Source organism: Euleptes europaea, chromosome 5 (genome assembly GCF_029931775.1).
Source record: "Euleptes europaea isolate rEulEur1 chromosome 5, rEulEur1.hap1, whole genome shotgun sequence".
Classification (NCBI taxonomy): domain Eukaryota; kingdom Metazoa; phylum Chordata; class Lepidosauria; order Squamata; family Sphaerodactylidae; genus Euleptes; species Euleptes europaea.
In genome coordinates this window covers 34,517,969-34,543,968 of record NC_079316.1, presented here as the reverse complement: position 1 = coordinate 34,543,968, position 26,000 = coordinate 34,517,969, and the positions used below count along the sequence as shown (strand labels likewise).

General features: G+C 44.0%; 1 protein-coding gene across 1 annotated transcript in view; it reads left to right on the top strand.

The window, feature by feature from the left end:
* PLS1 (plastin 1) overlaps positions 1 to 25,433 on the top strand; it is a 57,359-nt gene extending 31,926 nt beyond the window's left edge. Inside the window, exons 10-16 of the mRNA XM_056849424.1 lie at positions 1,084 to 1,279; positions 6,694 to 6,772; positions 8,596 to 8,710; positions 10,837 to 10,970; positions 12,620 to 12,743; positions 23,641 to 23,765; positions 25,066 to 25,433. Coding sequence (XP_056705402.1) covers positions 1,084 to 1,279; positions 6,694 to 6,772; positions 8,596 to 8,710; positions 10,837 to 10,970; positions 12,620 to 12,743; positions 23,641 to 23,765; positions 25,066 to 25,201 — 909 coding nt within the window. The 3' untranslated portion in view covers positions 25,202 to 25,433. The remainder of the gene's footprint in view (positions 1 to 1,083; positions 1,280 to 6,693; positions 6,773 to 8,595; positions 8,711 to 10,836; positions 10,971 to 12,619; positions 12,744 to 23,640; positions 23,766 to 25,065) is intronic.
* The last annotated feature ends 567 nt before the right edge of the window (positions 25,434 to 26,000 follow it).

Sequence of the window (26,000 nt, the reverse complement as noted above, 5' to 3'; positions counted from 1 at the left end):
GGGCTTCCCGCCGTTGCCCCCCCAGTCCCCCCTTCTCGCACCCCCCTCAGGAAAGGGGCTTCCTCGGCCTCAGACCACTCCGTTGAGGATTCTGTGCTCCCTTCCTCTCCGGAGTCCGCCAGCGTTCTGGGCTTAGCTTCAGCCCAGCCGCAGCTTCCTCATTGGCCTCCGCCCCTCACCTATTTAGGGTCTGCCCCCACCCTGGAGCCCGCCCCCGAGCCCATAAGAGTGCCGCCTCCGAGCCCGCCTCCTGGGAGTTCCCTTCCTTGGCTGTCGGCCGGCCCCGCCCTCTCCCGGCTTGCGCCCGGCCGCCGCTCAGCTGTCTTCTGGGCGGGCCCAGCCCCGCCGGCTCCCCGGCTCGCCCGCCACCATCTCCGTGGTTCCCCGGCTCCTCCCGCTCGCATCCGCCGGTCTCTCCCCGAGTCCGTCGGCCTGCAGGGACAGGAGGAGGATCAGGTAAGCTCGCGTTGCTTTCCCCGACTTGCCTCCCTCCCACGGGCCCCCTAACCCCCTCCCCGACGCCCCTCCTGCTGCCGGCGTCGGAGATGCCGCCCAAAGAGGGGGGCCAGACGGCTGCCTCAAGTCCTGCGACTCCCGTCTGGAGTCCCGTCGCGGGACAGTAGTTGTGTAGGCTGGCTGTGAATGCTGTTCTATAGTATAATGCAATTCACTTGTAAAACGATTTTATGAATATATAAGTGTTAACAATTTTACTTAGAAGATAAAGAGTAAATACTTTAGAGGTTCTAATAGCACAAAATATTATAGGAATGTAAACACTAAAAAGTATCACCCTTTTATTTTTGTACAAGTCACTTGTAGTGCTTGAACTACTAGTGTTATCCAGGTCAGATTCTGTCCTCTCGGACTGTGATTATTAAGAAGTTCCCAAGTATTATCTTCAAGCATGTCACACTTTAAGGCTCTGAACGGAACATTTGTTTCTAAACAACCATTGCTTTGGAACTTGATCCAGAACTGCATTTTATGCATGACGTTATATGAACATTTAGAGATTCAAACTAATACAAAAGGTCAACATTATTTTTGAAAGTATATTTTTTAACCTTTTGTTCTTTTTAGGAGAAAAGTGATCTGAAGAGAGCTGAATATATGCTTCAACAAGCAGAGAAATTGGGCTGCAGACAGTTTGTGACTCCAGCAGATGTAGTTTCAGGCAACCCCAAACTTAACATGGCCTTTGTTGCAAATCTCTTTAACACATACCCTGCCCTGCACAAGCCTGAAAGCACTTCTTATGATGTTAATTTGCTAGAAGGTGAGTTTCTTTGACATATACTGCTGGGGATATTAGATAATATCTAATTTGTACAAATATAAATAGGACTTGACTGCTGAATTTGTCACAGAATTGACTCCACTCCTTAAACTATCATATAAAAAGGTGAAAAACATTATCTCACTATAGATTAGTCCTGGTGTAGAACTGAATAAAAGACAAGTAATACTGGACTATAGTTTCCTAGTTATGCTCTCCCAAGATACTTTCACAAAGGTTTTAATTCACCTGTTAGCTATATAAAAACAAACTTAAGAAGAGCCCTCCTAGATCAAACCACAGGGCAATCTAATCCAGCATTTGGTTTTCCTTGCAGTTTGTCCACCAGAATCTGATATTCAGAGGTACAGTGTGACGAATCTGGAGCAGGGCTAAAAAAAATATTATGGGTCCTGAACGATCCCCATTGCTACCTCATATATTTAAAGAACAAAAATAAGGAAATGAGAAAGAGATATGGGGTATGGAGACATAAAAGCGAAACAAGCCTCACTGACCTCCTTCTTCGTCATTATTCCCTCTCAGCACAAAAGAGAGATCCACTTCCCACCATCACATAGTTCAGGAGAAGAAAGAATTCACTAGTGCTGAAGGGAATATTGCAGGGGTAAAAACCTCTCTAGGAATCCAGATTCTTTCAATTGTGTTTAATAGGAAAACGATCTCTTGTTGTAGGAGAGCACTTGCTAGGGTGTTGAGTCAAGCAAAGGGTTAAATTAGTGATTTGGACTGAATACAGGAAACTGCCTCATCAAAGTCAATACTGCCTACTCTGACTATTAGCAGCACTGAGGTTTCAGAGATGTCTTTCACATTATCTACTACCTGATCCTTTTAATTGGAGAAGCTGGGGATTGAACCTGGACTTTCTGCATGCAAAGCGGATGCTCTACCATTGAGTCACAGCCCTTCCTGTGGATTCCTGGAGAGGCTTCTAACTGTTGCTAACATCCCAAGCATCATACTAACTTTCCCCCTGATTTCCTATGAGAGCAAAATGAAGCAATTGTACTGCCTAACTTCTTGGACCCCAGAAGAATCTAGGTTCAAGCATTTCATACTGCTAGCCCTGCCCCTGCCAGTAGCCCTTTTCTGTAGGTTCTGTTTAGCTATTATGTCCGACAACCACTGGTACCTACCTTTCTTTAATTTGTTGCATCTATTGCTCATCAGTTTCATTACTTAATTTGTACTCTTGGAAAACAATCTGTCCATTACTAAGTTGTCTAGATAAAAGTAAAATGTCCTACTGATAGTAGTTTATTGAGTCTCAAAAACGTTATTATGTAGTATTCTTTTAAATATTATTACGTGAATGGTGAGCACATTCATTTCTTGATAGTTATGAGAGGTCATAAACTGACAATTTATACTTTTCATATTTTTCTTCATGGAATGCAGATTTGACCCCTCCTAATGTAGGTACAGTATTTAGTATTTTTTTCTTTAGCCTGTAAACGTGTTTCTCCTGAGACTTCAGATTTTTTTTTCTTCCTTTTATGACAACCACTTTCCTCCTCATTGTTTCCTGCATTGGTTATATATTGCTGCCTTTCTTTAATATGCCGTTATAACTAAGAATAAATATTGATAACATCATACATTCACAAAAAGGGTAAAATGTAATTGCTCTCTTGTCTTCTGCTAATGGCCTTGCTTACATATTTGGTTTTCTTGAGGAACTTTGATGGAGCCTCAGAATTGTGAACTGAAAGACGGTCAAGGTTTTGATTACATAGATTTTTCAGTCAGAAATTCACAACTGCAAGTTTCTAACAGTAGGAAATCTTTCATCCTATGGAACAGAGTAACATCTTTCCCCCCCTTGTGCATAGCTCGAATTCTTAAAAGAGAACACTTTTAAAGTTATAGTATAACAACAACAATATAAACCAGGGGCTGGATATGACATAAATGTCACTTGGTCAGGCCAGGTCATCCCTCATTAGCCCAAATTGAGAGTGTGGGGGGTGGCTGCCTCATGGGCTGGATAAGAGCTCTCAAAGGCCGGATCTGGCTCTTAGGCTTTATGTTTGACTCCACTGATTTAAACTCTTCTTGTTCAAACTTTTTACTTTGGACATATCTTATGTTCTGTATAAATGTTGTGACCTCCAAGACATGGAGGATTCTACTGTAACTTCTCTCCTATGCTGTGGATTTTAATAAAACCAATTGATCATTGAAAATGCAGATATAAATTAATTGATAACACCATGTGTTCCATTGCTTGTAGAACTACTTAGTATCAAATATTGTATTTTGGAGAGCTAGCATGGTGTAGTGGTTAAGAACGGTGGTTAGGAACAGTAGACTCTAATCTGGAGAACCAGGTTTGATTCCCCACTCCTCTACATGAGTGGCAGACTCTAATCTGGTGAATTAAGCTGAGTTCCCCACTCCTACACAGTAAAGCAGCTGGGTGACCTCGGGCTAGTCACAGTTCTCTCAGAACTCTCTCAGCCTCACCCACCTCACAGGGTGTCTGTTGTGGAGAGGGGAAGAGAAGGTGATTGTATGCCGGTTTGATTCTTCCTCAAGTGTGTGAGGAATTTCCAGGGCGCCCCCTGCTGGCGGTGCACCTGTGGAGCCCCTGCGCACCACCTCAGGCTTAGCTTCCTTGGCTTCAGATAAGGGAGATTGGTTGCCCTGTCTTGACAGCCCCTTTTCGCCTCTATTGGCTCCCGGAGACAGCTTCTAAAGGCTAAGCCCCACCTTCCTCTGCCTCTGCCTCCTCCCCAACTCCACCCCTTTTGAGGCTATAAAGGCCTCTGGGGCCGGCCAACTCTAGGTACGCTCTGAGCCCTGCCTCAGGGCTTCCGCTCTGCTTCCTCCATGCAGCTTGCTATGGGGAGCCTTAGCTGGCTGGTGGTGAGGGCAAAGGTCACATGGTCCTTCTCCCTCTCCTCCCAGCTTGCTGGCCATGGTTGGGCGACAAGTATGGCATCGGCCCTACCTGAAGGCCCCAACTGATTGTCAGGGATATGTGTGATGGCTTGGGCATTACGCAGCGCTGCCTGCCCATCTTCTCTGCAGCCCATAGGCCTTGGTGAGTGTTCTGGCCCTGGGGCTTTGGCGGCTACCGTGTGGGGTGGGTCTGGGTCAGGCTGCAGCAGGGGTCCTGCTGGGAGTCCTGAACGGGAGAGCCCATCTTGTGATAAGGTGTTAGAGAAAGTTGGCACATAAAAACAAACTCTTCTATTTTACAAGCATATAAATTGATGGCCATAGCTCATGCTATTGATTCAATGTTTAAAATGTGGATGGTGAGGGACAGAGAACTTAGTTGTCATGGAAAACTAGTGCAGCTGAATTAGTTTTTGATAGCTGAAATATTTTCTTGGGTATATATAAATATGTGAAGCTGTCTTATTCCAAGTCAGACCATTGGCCCACTTAGTTCAGTATTGTCTACTCTGAAGGATAGCAGCTCTTCAAGGTCTCCAGCAAAGAAAGGTCTTCTCCATCTACTATCAGAGAGACTGAACATGGAATTGTCTGCACACAGAGTGTCTGTCATTGAGCTGTAGCTCCCCACTAAAGAAAAAAGGGACAAAAAAACTATGATAAAAATTGTTTCCAACACTTCCGAGAGAGTGAGTTAGATTGGTATACTGGTTAGTTACTCCCTTCTTCTTTGCTTATTCTGCCTGCATAATAAACTGATGCTTAATATAGTGATTAGAGAAGAAAAATGCCACAGATGTTGCCATCTAAATGACTCTGTTCTAGTTTCTGTAGGCTTCCCATTATTTTGTTATCTGAATGTTGTATCTTTTGAACAATGAAAAAGAGTATGGGGTGGGAGGGAGTATGGCATGAAAAACTGGCTAGTTTTCAGCCATCTGAAAAGCTTGAGCCACAGCACAGAACCTTGTTTAGAGTGGCATATTAAATACTGTGTGTTATATTTAGTTCCTCGGTTTCTTCTAGTCAGGAGTGCACTCTTTCAATTTGCATGTTATTACTCCTATTTGTCTAGAGTGGATTTTTACGGCATTGTTCAGCATGCGCTTTCAAATTATTAGTGTGTGAAGTTGCTAAATATATTTCCTTTAGTATCTATACTTTCTGTAGTAAGCTTTTCTGGGACCATTTGATGGTTAACTTGAAACCTTCACATCTCCATTAGCATTTAATTTCCGTATTCTGGTCCAAATTTGATCAACATGTAGTTTTCACAGTACAGCAAAAATCTGGGTAAAATAATACACCTCCCAATTTGAACAAAAGAAATAATTTTAAACAATTCTTCTCACATTAAAAATTGTATTCCTCAGCATTAAAAATGCCTTATTTTTGGCTCACTTTTGCATTCCTAATTTTAAAACATGCTGAAAATATGCTGAAAATTAACTAAAGTATAAAATTTAAGCTGGATTGTTTAAAAATTAATTTCATTTCTACCAACTTACATTTAGTTTTTTTTTATAACAACCAAGTATTTGATCTTTATTTAAACATGCATTCTTTTTATCCTGTCTTTTTTCATCAGTCCAGATATAGGCTCAATCTCCTCAAATAGAAAGTCGACACATTAAAAGCAATTTCTCATCATAACTAGCTCACTATTTTCTTACTGAGCTAATGTTTTAAAATGCAAAAAACGTTGAACTGTCAAGCAGCAGTGGCGCTAGTGCTACAAATATCTGATGGGAAGTGTTTTGTGAAAAGGACAGAAGCCACATTCCTGGAAGCTTTACCATATCATAGTGGTGGTAATAGGGTACAGCTTTTGTGTTTACACACAAGCCATATAAACATAGGATGGACAACATTTATTTACTTCATGTATACCCCACCTTTCTCCCCAATGGGGACCCAAAGGAGCTTATGGCCTACTATCATAAGACAGCTAGTATGTTAGCAGTGGATAAAGTAGTGGAGTTGGACCATGGAGAACTGAATTCAAATGCCACATCGAGCTCACTGGGTGACCTTGCAGAAGCTTGCCTATCTGCCAAACCCACCTCAAGGTGATGGTAAGGAAAGACATGGAGTAACCCCATGTAAATGGCTAGCCTAACCTCCTTCAACAAGGGTTGGTATTTAGTCATAATAAGTAGTCTGATTACTTACTTTTAATATCTATATTTATTTCACTCCTTACCACTTATATATCTCTGTGCAAATATCTCAAAAGGATGTATGTATAGTGGTTTGTTTCTCTGTATTTTTCTGTTTTCAATAGAAAAAGGAGTCATGCCTTCTGCTTTGTGATGCCTATACTATTTGTATCAAGCCCTCTAGATTCTGACAGACTTTAACCATCTGATGAAAAAATATTATTCCTCGGAAAAGATTCACTACTTTTATGAGATAGAATACCTTTCAGAGAACTCGGATGATTAAATGATTGTGTATTCTAATTAATTCTGTGCCTTTGACTATAGGAGAAAGTAAAGAAGAAAGGACATTCCGAAACTGGATGAACTCTTTGGGTGTAAGCCCTTATATTAACCATTTGTACAGGTAATTCACATTATTCATTAAAGCATTGATGATGCAACCCTCACTCATTAATGTCTACAGGAAAATATCTATTTTCTTCTGTATGGTCTAAGATGATACCCTTAGGGTAAATCCTGAATGTAAAGATCTTAGCAGCAGTACTGGGTCACCATTATGTTCTCAATTGTCAGCCTTCCCCAGTCTCTTGTGCAGCATCTGAGGAGCTATTTTAGCTAATACATGCTGAGGAGGACAGCCCAAATTTCTGTCTGCCATATCTTATTTAAAATGGTATTTCCTACCAAGCAGAAACAGCTAAAGATTTTTGCCACCTTTAGGGCAGGGTGGTTTGAGGCAAAGTGATGTCATGTCTGTATGGACTGACCACCTGCTCTAGCTCTGCTCTGGGTCCCGCTGTTTTCCAAGTGTAGGCAGATGGCGACTGGAGAAGAGTACTCTTCTATTGTGGTGCCCTATCTATAGTAATAAAAGGATGTGCTGGTTTGGGTCCTCACTGGGGAGAAAGGCAGGGTATAAATTAAGTAAATAAATAAAGTTATGTGTATTCCTGTCTGTCTGTTTGTGGCAGGCATAACTCATCAGAAAAGAAAGCTAAGAGTTTCAAAATTGGCCACCAGCTCCAGGATGAGCATGGGAGTTACAGTGCCAAAAAAAACTGAAGGGAATTGGAGCCTCCTGGCCCAGACTGTCTCCAGAACATTCCTGTGCTATTTGCAATGGAAGCAATGGTTTACTTACTAGAAGGCAGGAAGGTGGAGGCAGCAGACAGGGAGGGTGGAGCATATCCCCTCCTTTACAGAACAAACCTTCAGACAAGCCTGCCAATTAAGAGGTCGTCATGAGGATGATGCTTATTTGCAGAAAATCACTTGGACTTAGATAATAGTTCTATAATGAATGACAAAGAAGGATGTATAGTTGTGGAAAACATTGGGAATATTGTAGATAACTTGGAAGATCTACAGAACTCAGGAATTCCAAATGTTAACAGGCCATCATATGAATCAAGTGTGGTTACATCAAAGGGCCCTTTTAGAACCTTGAAATGATGCTGTAGATACGATGAACAGAAACAATACTTACAGGCTATGCATTAGGCCTGGATGTATTTATTCCAAGAATTCCAAGAACTTTCCATTTAAGAGGCTTCAGATTCTCATTTTACTAAGTTTTGCAATGAGCATCAACAAAGCTCAAGGGCAATAATTAAAAGTGGCAATTTTTTTGCAAAACCCTTGCTTTGCACATGGGTAACTTATACAGGATACTCAATAGTAGAAGACAGAAAGCTTGTGAATTTCTTCTGGTATGTCTGACACCTGTCAAACTGTGCTGCCTCAGGTGGCTGCCTAGGCTGCCTGATTGAGCTGGCTGAATTGCACTTCAATAAACGATGAAACTTCAGCCAGTTCGTATACTGTAATCTAGGACTGAGCTACGTGCTTCAGTCTTGTATGAATCCATGATAAAACAATACCTTAGGAGAGTTATTTTTTCTGTGGGAGGAATATTAAATCAATTGTATTGGATGCAAATATGAGAATAGCAGACAATTTAAAGATAGTTTTCTGTGATATATAACCGACTGCACTCAGTGGGGTGGATCCAACTATTCTCCAAGTAGCTTTCTTTCAACTTAAATGGCTCTTTTTCCAGAGCCACTTAAGTTGGAGGAAGGCTTCAAACCTGAGCCAAAATGAAAGGTGGGATGTAAACATTTAAATAAATAAATTTTGCTCAGTGGATTGGTTAGGTAAGGGTAGGATCTACCCCTGTAGCCATAATTTTGTAATATATTTTTTCCTTCTTGCATTTTGATCCAGTGACCTTGCTGATGCGTTAGTAATCTTCCAGCTCTATGAAATGATACGTGTACCAGTTCAGTGGAATCATGTCAACAAACCACCATATCCTGCACTTGGAGGAAACATGAAAAAGGTTGGGAAGGTTTCTGTATTAGAAATGACAGTAACCATTCAACCATTTTGTTGAATTGCATTAACATAAATATTATTTAGTTATATCCCTGGAGTATTAGCCCTTGCTTAAGGTGCCACATTTAAAAAGGCTCTTAAACTTGACAAATCTACTACTTGACAGAGTTCTTGGGGCAGAGCTCAGCAAGGTTGAGCCAAGAACTTTCTGCTAAGTTCTCAACTGGTTTTGTTGGGGCTGTGGAAATGAGCAACTGTGGCTAGCAGCAGTAATGGCAAGAGAGGTGAGGATGTGGGAATGTCAAGAGTAGGGATGCCAGGACTCCTGTTACAGCTTCCTGCTGTGTTGCCCGCTAGCACCTGAAAGGGGGTGGGGAGGAGCGTGCACTGGCACTGAACTAGTGCACTTATATAACTTCTGGTAAAAACTGAAACTAATAGCATATTGCAAAACCCATAGAATTTTTGAAAAAGTGTTGGAACATCTGCCAAGTCACTTCCGGTTTTTACTGGAAGTGATGTGAGCACCTGGTGTGACAACAGCATGCTGGGCCCCACCTCACATTTTCTCCCAGGATCTGCTGGCTGTGGCCTGGCAACCCTAGACAGGAGGCATCTAGCAATGACAGCAGTGGGCAGCTGTATGGTGCAATATCACTGGCATGCCAGGCCTTCACAGCTGGGACCAACTTTCAGGAGACCACACTAGGCCAGAAAGCATAGATGATGGCTAGGAGAAGAATGAAATGAAAGGCTGGGCTATTGTGCTCTTTGTGTACTTGGCTTTCCCTCTCTGAAAGCCCCTTCCATCTGTACCATTGTGTGGAGCACCCACTGGGACAGACTTACTTGTACAATTTACTTAATCTTAACAGAAGATGCCGACAAAGGGGACGTTAGTTTAAAATACTGAATAGTTGTTAGGAAGTGAAAATGAATAGATATTATTTCTAGTCCAGGGCCTGACAAATTCCAGGTGCCAGGTTGCCATGATGCATAGAAATCTTATCATGGCTGGTTGCCATTTTGTTCACCATTTAGTGGTGGATGATGAATTCACTTCTTAAGCTGTTGCTTCCAATGGTGGTTCCAATGTTCAATTAAAATTTTTTAAAGCAATACTGGAATTACGAAAAATTGGGGGAAAGTTAGACTAGGGTTAGCTTTTGTTGTGTTGAAGACAACAAAGATTACCCTGTAATTAAGTACTACAACACTTTTGCCATATTCTTAATAAAATTACAAAAAATTGTGAAGAAGTTAGGATTAGGTTTTTTGTTAGCAATAGTTGGAACATCTTGTCATTAAAACACAAAACCATTAGGAGTCTGACTCCTAAGTTTTTGGGCTAGCTCCTAGAGCCAAAGAAAATTTGTCAAGGCCTATTCTATCCATTTCACTGGTATATTAATAAACACGATCAAGTTTTTAGATCCTAACTAAGAGGAAGCTCCCTATCTCTAACCTTGCCTCTCTCTTCAGCTCTCTTCTCACTAACTCCCTTTTGCTGAGAGCCAAAACAGACATGACAGATCACAGATTTCAGTCCATCTTCCAACAATAAATTGCATGCACACACAGTAGCAATTTGGATTGGGGCTGTTCAAAAAGAAGGGAAGAGGGAATATAACTCTTCAAGCTCCCCTTAGTTTCACTAATGAGGGGCCATGCCTCTGTACTGCTGTTGTGAATTTTAAAGGAAAAAAGATGTATTCTTTTAAAAAGACCCTAGCAAAAACCTGTTTTGAATGGTGAAACTGACCGCATCTTGAAGGGTTAAACCCCCTCTTCTTTTCTCATGCAACTCTGATGCAAACTGGGGTTGTGCACATGCAGTTTACTTTTACAGTCTGACAGAAATATACTGTGACTCACGAAAGCTCATACCCTGCCAAATATTTTGTTAGTCTTTAAGGTGTTACTGGACTCCCGCTCTTTTCTACTTATTATTGGTTGACAGATTTAAACTGTACCTTGTTCAAAATGTGGATTAAACATGCTGATTGGTTGGTATAAGATGCTCCTCCTTATTGGTTTTGTGGCTCGTTTGCTTTGTCCAAAACATAGTATAATTCCAAATAGTTATAGTTTGTGACTAAAAAGTGTTTGTCATTTGCATAAACAATTTAGATTGAAAACTGTAACTATGCAGTGGAACTGGGAAAGACAAAAGCCAACTTTTCCTTAGTCGGCATTGGTGGACAGGACCTCAATGAAGGCAACCCAACATTGACACTGGCATTAGTGTGGCAGTTAATGAGAAGGTAAGGATTTGTCACAGCTCAGAAAATACAGTGGCTTTTAAAACCAGGATATGTTATTCATTTGTTTTCAACCAGATGGCAAATTTGGATGACAAAGTCATGGCATTTTTTTCAGTTTTTCTTCCATTAAAAAAACTCTCATAGTTATCATTTAGCAACTTGCCCTTTTCTAAATGTGAATTACGGCCATTTGGAATTTTTACCTTGGGTTCAACGCTGTCTTGATGTACACTGTTTTCATCCAAATTCTTAAAACCGTATGCATGGGGGGGGGGGGGTTTGCCCCAAAGAAATTTCTGGAGTATCAGGAGTAAAGTTTTGTAGTGCAGAATTACCAGTAAAAATCCAGAACATCTCAATCCCTGCCCCCTGAAAACACTGCTTTGTATTTGGCTGTAGTGCTTATTTTTAGAAATACCTTACCACCACCAGCTCCCCTCTGACCTGAGTGAGTGGACATTTTACAGCCGAAACCAAGGGTCGAAACACACATCACCCCCAACCAACAAAACAGCGGGAAGTTTTCAAGCTAACAGATTATCTTTGCTTTTCAAACTGCCCCATTGCCTTCAATAGGGCTGTGTCACCCAAAAAGGTGGCACAGCAACTACACTATGATAGGGGGCATTCCCAGGGCTAGAGTGGTTAAGAATTTGCCTAAAGGCCGCTCCGCCCCCAGGAACCCCCCCCCCAACAACAGCATGGACTTTTCCTTCCGGGAATTCCTTGCCAGCATGGCTGTGTGGGCCGTGGGGGCCAGCACAGCTCCATGGCGCCACAGCTCCGCCGTTTTTGCCCCCAGGATACTGTTAGTGCCTGTTATACTGGGATAAATGGGCACTTATGCTGGCGCGGGGTCACGCCGGCTCCTAAGGAGCTTGCCCCCCCTTTCAGGAATGTAGTCATAGTTAGAAAGGACAATTGGAAGGAGAAACTTTGATCTTCTAAAGAGGGATCTCTTCCTTACAAGGGTTGTTTGCGGCTTTGTGCACAGTCATAGTCAAACAGACATGCTTAACTGTGCATAAGGGGGTGTTAATACAAACTGGTCATGGAAAGAATTAAGCAACCCGTCCCTTCCACTGCTTCTCTCCAAATTACCCCTTCCATAACTGCAATTTCTTTCAAAAATTGTAGCAGGGATAGATTTACACATAATGTGTACTTAGCCCCTGAGGAGGGTTGTATAAGGGTGTAATTCTGCTGAAGATGGCAGGGTAGACAGGTGACAGCTATGGGCAACACTGTCACCTGTCTGCCCTGCCATCTTCAGCAGAATTATACCCTTCTAAGTTCACGGAAGTCAATGGGTTTTAAAAGGGTGTAACTTTGCTACAGATGTCTCTGTAATTGATTCTTTCTTCTATCTTATAAAAGTTAAGAGAGATTATTCTTTGATTAATTGTCATAGTCCAGTCTTTGAACTGTATTAGTTTTTGTTGGGGTAACTTCAATAAAGTTATGACCTGTTTTCATCTGAGCTCAGTGTTTTTGCTTTCTTCCTTCTCATGTTCCTTGTGTGGGCCCTATCTGAACAGATTTCTGAAAGCATTATTTTATAATTATTTTGATTTGCTACCAGGAGAATCAGGGAAATCTTATATTTCCACATTGTATACAAACTCTGTTCTGTGTTCATTCTATTACAGGTACACTTTGAATGTACTGTCAGACCTTGGAGAGGGAGAGAAAATAAATGATGAAACTATTATTAAATGGGTGAATCAAACTCTTGCTAATTCAAATAAGAGTACTTCAATAACTAGTTTCAAGGTAACTACTTCAAGAAAATATAAATGAATCACACATAGAATTTTTATGGGAATTGATATATAGTAAAAGTTCAGTATTAAGCCATCTCTAAACTACCCATGATTGGCTGCAGTGTGCCTTTGAAATTATGCATGCATAGACTACCTTTTAAAAATAAATGTAAATCACATGGTCATATAATATGTATTTCATACAGTGGCAGACCTACATTTTTGGGGCCCTGAAGCTTGAACTGTTATGGGGGGCCCTTCGCAGCCAGCAACAATAGGGCAACATCCAACAAGGTCCAAAGGGCCTTGCTGCCCTTGCAAGGACGTTGAGGCCCAAATGGTGGAGAACAGGGTGGTGGGGTGGAGTCCTTGAAAATGGGCCATACAGTGATGAAATAAAACTATAGAACTATTAAGCCGTGCACCAACAAAGTATTTGAGGATCCAGCTGCCAAAATGTAGGCTATGAATAGATTCTGGCAAGCTCAGAGAGCCCTTACAGCTGGGGGTTCGAGTGCTGCAAGCCCCTGAGAAGATTTTGAAATCTGACCAATTACAGGGACATTTTGAGGCCATATGAAATGGTTATTAGAGCATATTCTAAAGTCAATATTAAGTACTTCAACCCATTGGCTTATGATTTTATCACTGAAAAACTCCATCGATTTAGTTGAGAAGTTCACTCATTAAAAAAGAGTTGCTTCAGGGGGCTCCTCCGGGATTAGGGGCCCTGAAGTTTAAGCTTCATTAGTTTCACAGTAGATCCGCCTCTGATTTCATATACAGTATATTGTTGTATTTATATTATACACTCGCACAAATAGGGGACCCATGAGGATTCAGAAATCTCATCCCCCCCACTTGGTGGTCCTCCTCCTCACACTATCTCCACTTTACTTTCTGTCCTCCCCCTCACAGCCCCTGCAGCTTCTCCTCTCCATCCCCATTCCCTCCTTTTGCTGCATTTTTCTTTCCTTCCTCTTCTACTCTGTCTCTGTTTTCTCCCTTCCCTCTTCTAGCTTCTCTTTCCTGCCTGCCCACTTCTTCCCCCTACAGCTCACTTCAGGTTTCAAATGAAACTGCAGCAGTCATTTTGGATTTTGGTTCCCTATGTAACTCAAACTGGCTAGTGAGATTTTTGGGACTTCTGCAATTTGATTTTGCATTAAAGAAACTAGCATTGAGCACATTTTGACAAACTGACTGAAAACTATTTAGTCATGCCATTATAGTTGTCATAGGATATTATTAGAGGCAATTTATACTTCATAAATATTAAAGATTTATATAAGTTCTTATTAAATATTTATTATATAGTAAAGAACAGAATTAATAGATAATTTCCAATGGCAGACTGGTGATTATTCTAGTATAGTAGCCTATAACTTTGTTCATATCACGAGAAGACAAGATTCTTTGGAAAAGACAGTAATGGTAGGAAAAATGGAAAGTGGTAGGAAAAGAGGAAGACCTAACATGAGATGGATTGACTCAATAAAGGAAGCCATGGCCTTCAGTTTGCAAGACCTGAGCAGGGCTATGAGCAATAGGATATTTTGGAGATCATTAATTCATGAGGTCGCCATAAGTCAGAAGCAACCTGACAGTACACAACACATCCAACCCATTAAAAGCATAAGCAGCAATCCAACAATCTATACACACTTTAATTCCACTGGCTTCATGCAATTGTGTTCTGCATCGTTGTGTAGTTTTAGCTTGTACATTCAGAGGAAGAAACATCTGCAGTAGCCACTGAAGATCGAGTCCAGCTGCACATATGTTTGAAATTGCTGCATAATATTACTAAGAGAACAATACTAAGGGGGGTACTTGGGGTGGGCCCAGGGATGGCACCACCGTGCCTCCTCCTGGGTGGCCTGCTGCCATGACGCAGCAAACTGAAAATGTATTTTGCCCCAAACCCCATGTAGCTGCTTCATTCGGTTTCACAGGGCTACCCCTCCCTTTTTGCAGGTGCAAGTTTGCAACAGCAAAAGGGGCGTTCTTGAGGCAAAAGGGCTCAGGGAACTGATTAAACTTAACCCCCACCCTCTGGAAATGCTCTCTTTGGCATCAGCACGAGCCCTTGTGTTGGGGAAATACTGCCACGGCAGCTGTGCCGGAGCCCATGAGTGGCACTGCTGTGCGGCTCCCCAGCACTGGTGTAAGTGGTCTTGTGCCAGCATTTGTGCCAATTTGGCCAGCGCAAGTGGCACTAACATCAGTGCAGGGGTCACACTGGCTCCAAACCCCTTTTGGCTCCCCCTTCAGGATGCTCTGTAAGTCATGTAATAAATGTAGATCCCAAAATGTTTACTGTTTAGTAAACATAACTACAGACTTTCAGACCTTATAGTCTTATAGGGCTTCCAGGCCTCCTACTTGTTCTATGCTTGCCTGCCACTGCTCCAAGTGCCAGTGGGAAGTTTTTTTAAAAACATTGCTATTGTGTGCACCACTTTGCCACTTCTGGGGAAAACCCATCTGTGACTTTGAGTAGCTCTAGGAATTGGTGGAAACTTTATAGTAAGACCATAGTTTCCAAAGATTCCTAGAGCTACCCTACAATGATGCAATGGTGTACATACTATTGTGCCCCCCATGTCCCTACCCCCAAGTCTATAGCATTATCAAAGACTAAAACCTTTAAAATTATCATTTGATATAATCATACATTAATTTCAGTGGAGGCTGTACCAGGACACTCTTAGCTCAGACTACCCATCAATAAAAATACAAGCATAAAATATTATACTATAATATAAACATTTTTTCATGTCTTAGGAAGTGGTCTTCCTGGTAATAAAATCTGTGGTACATAGAGTAACCACCGATCTATAATTAGCAGACATAATCCAAAATAATTAGCACTAGAAATTGATTATATTGCCAGTGAGTTTGCTGGGACTTGTCAGTTTAATATGGGAAAGGGACATGGCTCATTGGAAGAGTCTCTGCTTTGTACACATAAGGTTCCAAGTTCAATCCCTAGCATTTCCAGTTTAAAAGAACCAGGCAGCAGGTGACATAACTCTGCCTGAGATCCTAATTGCAGAAGATAATCAGCTAGATGAATATTACCACTAATATTTTGATTGATGCAAGAGATTACTGAAGACTTTTGATATGATCTCCTAATATTTATTTAACACTAAGTAGCCTCTGACCACAAGCAAAAATATCTTCTCATGGATAACTACTGGATGAAAGAAACAGAAGACAGTTGTAAAAGATTTTCACAGAAAGATTATAGTTAGATGATCAAATGACCAGTTACAAGTAGTACACATGAGATTTCTTGTTAAATATGCAACAAATATATACAATGAATTAGTAAAATTTAGTCTAAAGCATACGATGCAGTTACAGACAAAGATTGTAGGTAGCTATGTTGACCTACAGAATATTTTTAATGTAACTTTTTATTTGATCAGTCGCTGCCTTTTTCGTTCCAAAAGGAGAATGCCATTTTCTCCCTCTTTTTCTTTATCCCAGCAGTCTTTTCTGCAACTTGAATGCATGCTTTGCACCCAGCATCATCTAATCCAATTAAGTCTGCAGTACATCCTGTATTCTATTAAAACAGACCATTCCTGTGGTGGTTGGGACGGCGCAGCTGAGAAGCCTCCTCAGAGGCTTCCTGGCCGCCACAGAGGGGAAAAAGGCCTTCTTTCTGATATAAAAACCAGGGGGGAAAGGCTTTTTTCCCCCATAGGGGAAAGCGGGCCTACGCCACCCAAAAAGGTGGTGCAGGACTGCCAGTGTCTCAGGAGGTGTTCCCGAAAAAGTAGTTTTGGAAGCTGCCTTAAGGTAGCTCCGCCCCTTGGAACACCCTGGGAACGTCACCGCGGTACAGGCACTTACGCTGCCCCACGCCTTCATCCGTTCCAGTTTGTACAGTGCAAGTGGCATGGATGCCGGCGTAGGGGTCACGCTGCCTCCTAAGGCAATCCGCCCCCCCCCCCGCCTCAGGAATGGGCTGTAAGACTACAAGCGGCAGCCTTGGTGCCTTTCCAATATGCCCTGGGGGAAAAAGAGCCTTGGTTTCACTTACCGTGAAGGCTTCTTCTGCTCGTAGGTAAGAAGGGCGTCTTCAGTCTGGGTTATTTTCCTTTATTTGCTAGGGAAGGCAGGAATCAACAAAATTTGTAGGCCTTCCGGTTCTCTAGGGGAAATGACCCCCTCCCTTCGGAAACCTCAGTAGTTGAAAAGCTTAAAAAATGCCAATAAGTAATAAGCCCTATAATTTAACAAACAATTCTTGCCCCTAATAGATGAGGAACACAGGGATGGAAAAAACAACTGGTAACGAGAAACATTCATTCAACGTTAACATGGAAAACACGTCTCACATAAGACACCCTCCCGTAGCAGTCGCTACCTCTTTTCCTTTTTTTTTTTTTTTTTAAACGTATAACTAGGGAGGGGAAGACACCCTTCTTACCTACGAGCAGAAGAAGCCTTCACGGTAAGTGAAACCAAGGCTCTTTCTTGCTCTAGGTAAGAAGGGCGTCTTCAGTCTGGGACTTACCAGAGCTATTTGTGAACTTGGGTGGGAATTAGGTCTCCTGTACAGTCTGAAGAACTCCCAGTCCAAAGGCGCATGCCTCTCTGGAAAAGGAGTCCACTTTGTAATGTTTGGTAAACGTTGACAAGGAAGACCAAGTAGCCGCATTACATATTTGTTGCAAAGAAACCTTGTGTCTAAATGCCACTGTGGTGGCCGCACTCCTGACAGAGTGTGCGGTGATGCCAGGTGGAGTTCTCACTCCGGAAGTCTTATAGGCCTGGGCAATACAGGCCTTAATGGTGCTACTAATAGCTGCCCGAGACATGGCGCCTCCCATATTGGGAGCCGTCAAGGTAATGAAGAGACGCTCTGACCTTCTAATATGTTGGGTTTTTCTGATGTAAATGCGCAAGGCCCTTTTTACATCTAGAGAGTGCCATTCTCTCTCCTTCTGATTAGAAGGATTCGGGAAGAAGGTAGGAAGAACGACCTCCTGTTCAAGGTGAAAGCGAGTCTGAATCTTTGGAATGAAAGAAGGATCAGTACGGAGAATCACTCTATTCTTGCGAAATATGCAAAGATCTGGTCTGACTGAGAGTGCTCCAAGTTCTGAAACCCTTCTGGCTGAAGTGACTGCGGTAAGAAACAAAGTTTTCATGCGGAGCCACTTAAGGTCGACTTTCCTAAGAGGTTCAAACGGAGGTTTGGTCAAGGCTAGCAGAACCGAACGCAGATTCCAAGAAGGGAATCTATGAACCACCGGAGGGGATGTCAATTTAACCCCTCTGAGGAAGGCACAGATGTGAGGATGCTTTGTTAGGGGGTACCGACCTATACGAGGTACCAGCGTGGCTATCGCGGCCAATTGTCGTCGTAGTGTGGAGACTTTAAGACCGAGCTTATGTCCGTCTTTGAGGAAAGATAAGACGTCAGGCACCCTCGGTTTTAGCGGATTCTTGGAGTTGCGGTGACACCAAGTGGCGAACACCTTCCAGGTAGCTCCGTATATCCTTTGTGTGGCCGGTCTTCTGCTGGCTAAGATGGTATCTACGATGTCGGCACTGTACCCCTGATCTAAGAGGCCTCGCCTCTCAAGTGCCAGACGGTTAGTCGATACCACCCGGGATCCGGGTGACAAATTGGTCCTTGGAGAAGAAGGTCCTGTCTGACTGGAAGTTGCCAGGGAGGCTGAATGGATAGCTGTTGTAATACCGGATACCAAGGCCTCCTTGGCCAGTCTGGAGCTATCAACAGTACTGTGGTCCGTAGGCTCCGAATGCGCCGGAGCACCCTGGGAATGAGAGGAAGAGGTGGGAATGCGTAAAGCAGTCCGCTCGGCCATGGGGATAGGAGAGCATCCGTCCCTTCCGCTCCGGCCTGGTGGTATCTGGAATAGAACCTTTTGAGCTGGGAGTTGGCTGGAGTCACGAAAAGGTCTACTTGTGGGACGCCAAACCTGTTGACCATCTGATTGAATACCTCTGGGTGTAAGGCCCACTCGGCTTCGTTGAGGCGTTGTCTGCTGAGCCAATCGGCCTGGACATTCTGCACCCCTCTGATGTGCTCCGCTGATATTGAGGCTAGATGGATCTCGGCCCATTCCAGTATCTTGGAGGCTTGCTTGTGGAGTGACGACGACCTGGATCCCCCCTGCTTGTTTATATGAGCCTTTGCGGCTATGTTGTCTGTTCTGATGAGGAGATGAGTCCCCTGTAATTGGGGACCGAAGTGCAGAAGGGCATTCCATATAGCAGTAATCTCTAAGAAGTTTATGCTCTTCTTCTGCTGCTGGAGATCCCAGACTCCCTGTGCTGGTTGGTTTTGGAGAGTTGCTCCCCATCCCGTTAGACTTGCGTCTGTGAACAACTGAGTAGGTGTTCCGTGGATGTACTGAAGACCCCGAGATAGGTTGGACGGGAGCATCCACCAAGTCAGGCTCGCTCGGGCAGAGTCCGAGAGTATCAGTAATTTGTTCTGTTTCTTGGCAATGTCCTTCTGGAACGGTTGGAGGAACCACTGTAATGGCCTTACCCTGAAGCGAGCTCATGGTACCGACGGGATGCACAACACCATGTGTCCCTGGAGCTTGGCAAGCGTCATAAGTCGGGATGTCTGAGTAGAAGCCACTTGTTTGGCTAGTGACGAGATGGATTCCACCTTGTCTTTCGTGAGAATGAGGGAGTTGGTTGTAGTGTCTATGACTACACCGAGATGGGTCAGTGTCTGAGAAGGGACCAGCTGACTTTTGTCCCAATTGATCAGGAAGCCATGGTCTTGTAGGATCCTGATCACAATGTCTGTGTGAATCCGACTGAGATCCCGAGAAGGAGAACAGATGAGGATGCCGTCCAGGTACGGGTGTACCTGGACTCCCTGTTTGCGGGCTTGTACCATGAGGGTCACCAATATCTTGGTGAATACCCTCGGAGCGGAAGTTAGGCCGAAAGGTAGTGCCCGAAATTGATAATGGTTCTCCTGGCAGGAGAAGCGAAGGAACTTCCTGTGGGTCGGGTGGATGGGGACGTGGAGATACGCTTCTGTGAGGTCCACCGAGGTAAGGAAGGCTCGAGGTGTTAAGGTCTCCGCGATGGACTTCAGAGTTTGTCACGCCGCTCCTGGGCTTCTGGGACCCCCGGGGTCTCTGCCTGGACCAAGGGTGGGGGCGGAGGAGCCTCCTCGGCCTCAGACCAGTCCGAGGGGGAGTCAGAGCTTTCTCCCCTCTCGGACGTTGCCAGGTTGTCGGCTCCCTCTCTCGCAGCCTCCTCACAACCTCCGTTTGGCTTCCTCCCTGGCCGCGGCTCCCCTCTCGCCTTATCACCTTTTCCAGACAGAGAGGCCCCGCCCCTTTTCCCCACACCCCCGCCCCGCCCCCGTGCTCCCCCCCCAGCCGGGCGTTGCCGGCATCTTGCGGCGATCGGCCTCAGCTGCGCCGGCCGCTCTCCCCCGCCCCAGCCGCGCCCGCCCGCTCAACAGCTGTGGGGGGCGGAGTCTGTGCGGCCGCGTCATTCTGGCTGCGCCGGGCCTCGGGATTTGCGGCGCCGCCGCTCCGCTCCTGGGTTGCCGGGCCCCATCTGATCGGCTACCTGGGGGAGAGAGAAGGAGCAGCGTTGGCTTCCCCTGATTCTCTGGGGGGGGGCTGGGCGACAGGCTGTACCCCCTCCGCTTCTCCAGCGGGTAAGCCTGTGCCCGGGGCTGTGGGTCCGGGAGAGATGTCGGCCCGGGAGCCGGCCAGCTGGCCCGTCCCGGGACAGAGTTTCCATCCTGAACTTCCTGTAGATGACAAATTTGTTCACCCACTTGAGATTCAGGATGGCTCTCCAGTCCCCATTTTTCTTTGGAACCATGAAAAACACGGAATAAACCCCCAAGGAGCGCTTGGAGAACTCTACGGGTTCTATGGCCCGGATGTCTAACAGATGTTGGATCGCTTCCCTTGTGCGGAGCAATTTTTCTTTGCCTAGATGTAGTTTGGAGATGAATCTTGCAGGTGGGGTTCTGCGAAACTCGAGTAGGTAGCCTTGAGCTATGATGGAGGATACCCAGTGATCCGCATGTGATGCCTGCCAAGTCTCCGCAAAGCGGGAGAGGCGGCACCCCACTGGGTCGATCATGGAGTCATTGTTTGGGTTGTTGAGGTCCATACCCAGACCTGTCGGAGGGCTGGGAAGAACGTGGGGATCTGGAAAAACGACCTCCCCTCCGAAAGGAACCCCTGAAGGAGTTCCAGGAACCCTTTCGTTGATCGCCCCTAAATCTCTGGAGTGTGTGGGAGGAACGAAAGGAACGCGAGTAGGGTCTTTGCTCCTGCTTGTAGCTCTTGGGGAGAGCCTTTTTCTTGTCCCTTGTTTCAACTAAGATAGGGTCTAGTTGATCGCCAAAGAGTCTGTTTCCCTGATACGGGAATCCCATCAGGTCAGCCTTGGAATGGTGGTCCACCTACCAAGGTCGAAGCCAAAGGGCTCTCCTAGTTGCTAACTGGGTGGCAATGGCTCTGGCAGAAAAGGAAAGAGTGTCTAACGAAGAATCTGCTAAGAAGGTGACCGCTTTTAGGATTCTGGACACTCCCTCCTGGGCTTTCTTATTTCCTTTAGGAATGATCTGTTGAAGTTTGCGTGTCCATACAATGGCTGCTCTGGACACTAACGCTGAAGTGACTGAGGCACTGACAGCTAAAGCAGAGGCTTCGTGTGTTCTCTTGAGAGAGATCTCAGCTTTCCTGTCTAGAGGATCTCTAATAGACCCCTTACCATCTCTGGCCACAACATCATTGGAGTGTAACGCACACACAGGTGCTTCCACTATCGGGGGCTGAAGTAATTGGGCCGTGGCAGGGGCCAGGTCATAAAATTTCTTTGCAATGGCAGGGGTCTGCCTGCCTGCTAAAGGTTTTTCCCATTCAGCAGTAATGAGAGAGGTAAAATAGTCAGGGACTGGAATGACCCGAGAGGGGTTGGCATGTCTGTGAAAAAATTCCTTGGAACCCTTAAGCTTGTCTGGAGCTTGTGGGTCCTGCGGCTCTGATAAATCCAAGGCCTCTAAGGTCTTAATCAAGAGCGATGGGAAATCCTCCTGAGGGTAAAGCCTTAGCTGTTTCTCCTCTGGTTTAGGAATATCCTCCTCAGTGGAGGAATCATTCTCTTCTCCGTTCTCGTCATCAGAAGAGTCTGGAGAGGATTGGGTCTGCATTACCACCGACCCCCTGGGTTGGTGAGGGGTGCTAGAAGCAGCCTTCTCAGCCCTAGGCATAGCCTGAATGTGCTGAGTGCTAGACCCTTCTAAAGGATCCTGGTAGTCCTCTGGGTCTCTGATAGAGGGGGTGGGGGTCCGCTGGGCTGCTTGTAGGCCATCTACAAAGACGCTTCTTAAGAGCTCTGTGAGCTCCGCTCTTAAAGCAACCATCCCCCCTGACTCCAAAACCCCCGCGAGCGTCTGTACCTTACCGGTAGAAGTCGGTTGTGCAGCCGAAGAGATGCCTGGAGCTCCATCGCCACTTAGAGGAACATGGCTAGCAGCCGCGGCGGTCAGCAGGGGCTTTTCCGCGCCTGATGGGTCTGCGGAGCACTCGGCTGCCCGCGGGGTCCTTGGTGCTGGGCTAGCAGCCTCGGCGGGCGTCCGGCTAGCAGCCGCGCCTAACTTAACCCTCTCCGCCACCGATGTGGCGGCGGGTATGAGCGGCGGTTGGCTAGCAGCCTCGCCGGTCTTCTTGCGTTTTCCTGAAGAGGGAAACTTCTTATCCCCTTTCTCTGAAGGGTTAAGTTTCCTTTTCTTTTTGGGATCGGGGCCTTTTTGGGACTTAGAGGAGTCCCCGCGGCTCTGATCCGCCGCTACCAGGAGGCCCGGGTCCAAATCCACAGGCAAAATGAATTCGTCCTGGTGGGTAGCCGCCATCTTTTTTTTTTTTTTTTTTAGGCGGGAAAAAATTAATCCAAAATCCCCCCCCTTCCCCGGGGCCCGAAGACAAAGAAAACAACCGGGGGGAAAGACACAGAGGTAAGGGGAAGGAAAAGGAGCAGAAAGGTAAAGTAAGGGAAAGAATTTTCACCCCAAATTTAGAAAAAACGGCGGAGAACCGCCGGCAACCTGCTTCCCTGACAAAAGGCAGGAAACAAAACTGAGGCTTTCCGAAGGGAGGGGGTCATTTCCCCTAGAGAACCGGAAGGCCTACAAATTTTGTTGATTCCTGCCTTCCCTAGCAAATAAAGGAAAATAACCCAGACTGAAGACGCCCTTCTTACCTAGAGCGAGAAAAATTCTGTCTAGCTTTTTTTTACCTTTTTGGTATTGAATATCTAGCTTGAGGAAAAGTTCAGGAAAGCCATTACAGGTAGAGTATCCCTTATCTGGACATCCCATATCCAGACTGATCCGAAAATCGAACCCTTCGAGCCAGCATGCAGGCAGATCCATGCTGCCTGCTTTCAATGTTTCCTCTCACCTAAAAAAATAAAGTACAGTGTACACTGCATCGTAGGTGGAGACTGAAAGCCTGCCATTTTAGTTTGTTTGTTGTTGCTCTTGTTTAACAACTGATACAGGTATTCTGGTGAGTTAGTTACACTTTTGCTTTCTGATTGGTTCAGGGTACACAAAATTTTTAAAAGTATTGTTTAAAATTACATTCAAGCTATGTGTATAAATTCATACATGAATTTGAGTCCCCTTCCCAAATATGTCATTATGTATATGCAAAAATTCCAAGATATTTCAATATACAGAAAGATCCAAAATACGGACCACTTCTGGTCCCAAGCAATCTGGATAAGAGATACTCAACCTGTACATTATTTTTACATGAATTGTGTATCACTGGAAATGTGGATACAAAAAAGGCATATATGTGAAAAAATACTGATGAAAGATTTTCAATAATGAATGAATTTAATACTTCTTTTAGGACAAATCTATTAGCACCAGTTTACCTGTGCTAGATTTAATAGATGCCATCGCGCCAAAAGCTATCCATTCAGAAATGGTCAAGAGAGAAAATCTTTCTGAAACAGACAAGTTCAATAACGCTAAGTAAGTCTTTGCTGCTTATCTTTTCCTTTATAAACACTGAGGCTTTGATCCAGCTGTAGTTGCACATAAATAATTACATGTGGCAGATAATTCCTGAATTGTAACAGTGCTACCCTGTTGTACCAGAAACAATTGAGAGTTCTGTGCCACCTTAAATGCTAACAACTTTATTGTGTATGTGATGAGGTAAGGTGGCAGTCTCAGCAGATCTGGAGGGGGTGGTGCCAGTATCTGCTGCCACTCCTGCCTTACCCTCACTGCCACTTCCTCCTCTACCTAACCTCAGTCTCCGCACAGTGAGACCAGCTAACGTTCTCTCCTTCCTCCTTATCCAAGGCATCTTTATACAAGAGAAGACTTGCTGTGATGTGTTTAAAGATGCTTGGCGAAGAAGGGAAAGAATATTAGCTGCTTTGGGTGGAGGCAGTGGTCAGAGGTGTTAGGGTGTATGGAGGTGGCGGCATAGGCCTGAGGCAGTATGCCTTATTGAATTGCCACTGGACTTCTTCAGATGCATGTGTTATCCTCAGGTATACCCAAACTCTATGCATTTTTGTGTTAGTATGTAGTTCAAACTGAGGAGAATGCTTCATATGTGACCAAATGAAAGCTTATATCACATTCTATCGGAGATGTACATTCCCATTTGCATTAAAAATGTACCTAAACATTTCAGTGTGGTCCAGACAACCATTGCAGTGCTTCAGTGCATACATAATCCTGATTTTGCACCAAAATTTCCCATACTGGATTGGGACTTGTGCATCAGGCATGCTGGTTGAGTGTGCTATACATGAGATACAGGAATTGTGGTGGTCACTGAGCTGATTGCTGGTAGTCCAGTGAGAATCCAGTAGACTTGGGCTGGGTGGCATGGTTTAGCACATAAAAACTGTGTGCTGATTTCTAACTATTTTTGCAGAGTTTTCTCATTGCCATATTATTGTTTTTCTTGACTTTTAATTACAGTGTAACAAAGTTGTTGTATCTCTTGTATACCAAATCTTCCCGGGAAAGTGTCATTTTCTTTTGTGAATAAATAAATGCTTGAGCCTGGACAAAGTGGGGATATTCTGTTAGTGGGGCATAAAGGTTTTTAGATTGTTTTAAAATATGATTTAAATGTATTTTAAATCTGTTTTAATGTTTAGTTTTTATCCAGTTGTTTTTATATTATTCCCTTAGATGCTTGGGGAAAAGGGGAGGGTATATAAATAAATAAATAAATAAATGCATTTAAATATATTTAAACCAATTATGTCTGTTGACTAATAATTCTTTCTCCTTTCCCCCCTCCAAGATATGCTATTTCAGTTGCTCGAAAAATTGGTGCTTGTATATATGCCCTACCAGACGACTTGGTAGAAGTGAAGCCAAAAATGGTTATGACAGTATTTGCATGCTTGATGGGAAGAGGACTGAACAGAATAAAATAAAGATTTTTTTCACATTTTCTGCCATGATCAACACAATGAATGCCTCACTGTTTACAGACTAATGACAATATGTAGCTGTAAAACCAGAGATAATTTATATGCACAAATGTGGAGATGTATAGAGAGATTATTTACCTAACTCAATTGTTTATACTTAAGGTTTCATCTGAAAATTTTTGTATTATATTAGTAGTTTGTGAAATAACATTTTAATGCAGTAATCATCATGTTAAGATTATCATTACTGTTATATACCATTTTGAATCAAATAGTATTTAGGCTGTTTTCTTAGTACACAAATCAACATGACTTTACAATGCTATTTTAGAAGCTGCTGTGAAATTAAGATTTGATTTCTGTGTGTACTGACATATGGCCTTATGAGTGAAAGGCCTTGAAAATCTGATTTCATTCCACCACTATTATATTAATCCAAATTTCCAACGGTCAGTGTCCATGCCTTATAATAAAGGACTGCCAAATGCCTATTAACATTATGGCTTCAAACCTGGTTTAATGGATAACCAATTTATTGATCAGTAGGACCCCATTTTAGTTGGAGAAGGCAAATTTATTGTGGTGCAGGGGCACTTGCTTGTTAAATTTTAGGCTATTTTTGTTTTGTTGCACTACTGTACTAGGGAAATAAAAAGGAAATATTAAAAATGGCCTTGCAACAATGAGAGCTAGAGTGGTTGTAGCCTGTTCATTATCTCTAATTAAAAGACTGAGAATAGGACTTGGGTGTCTGAATTCCCTCAGTTCAGTCCTGCCCCTTTCAGGCATGAATTCTTTAATT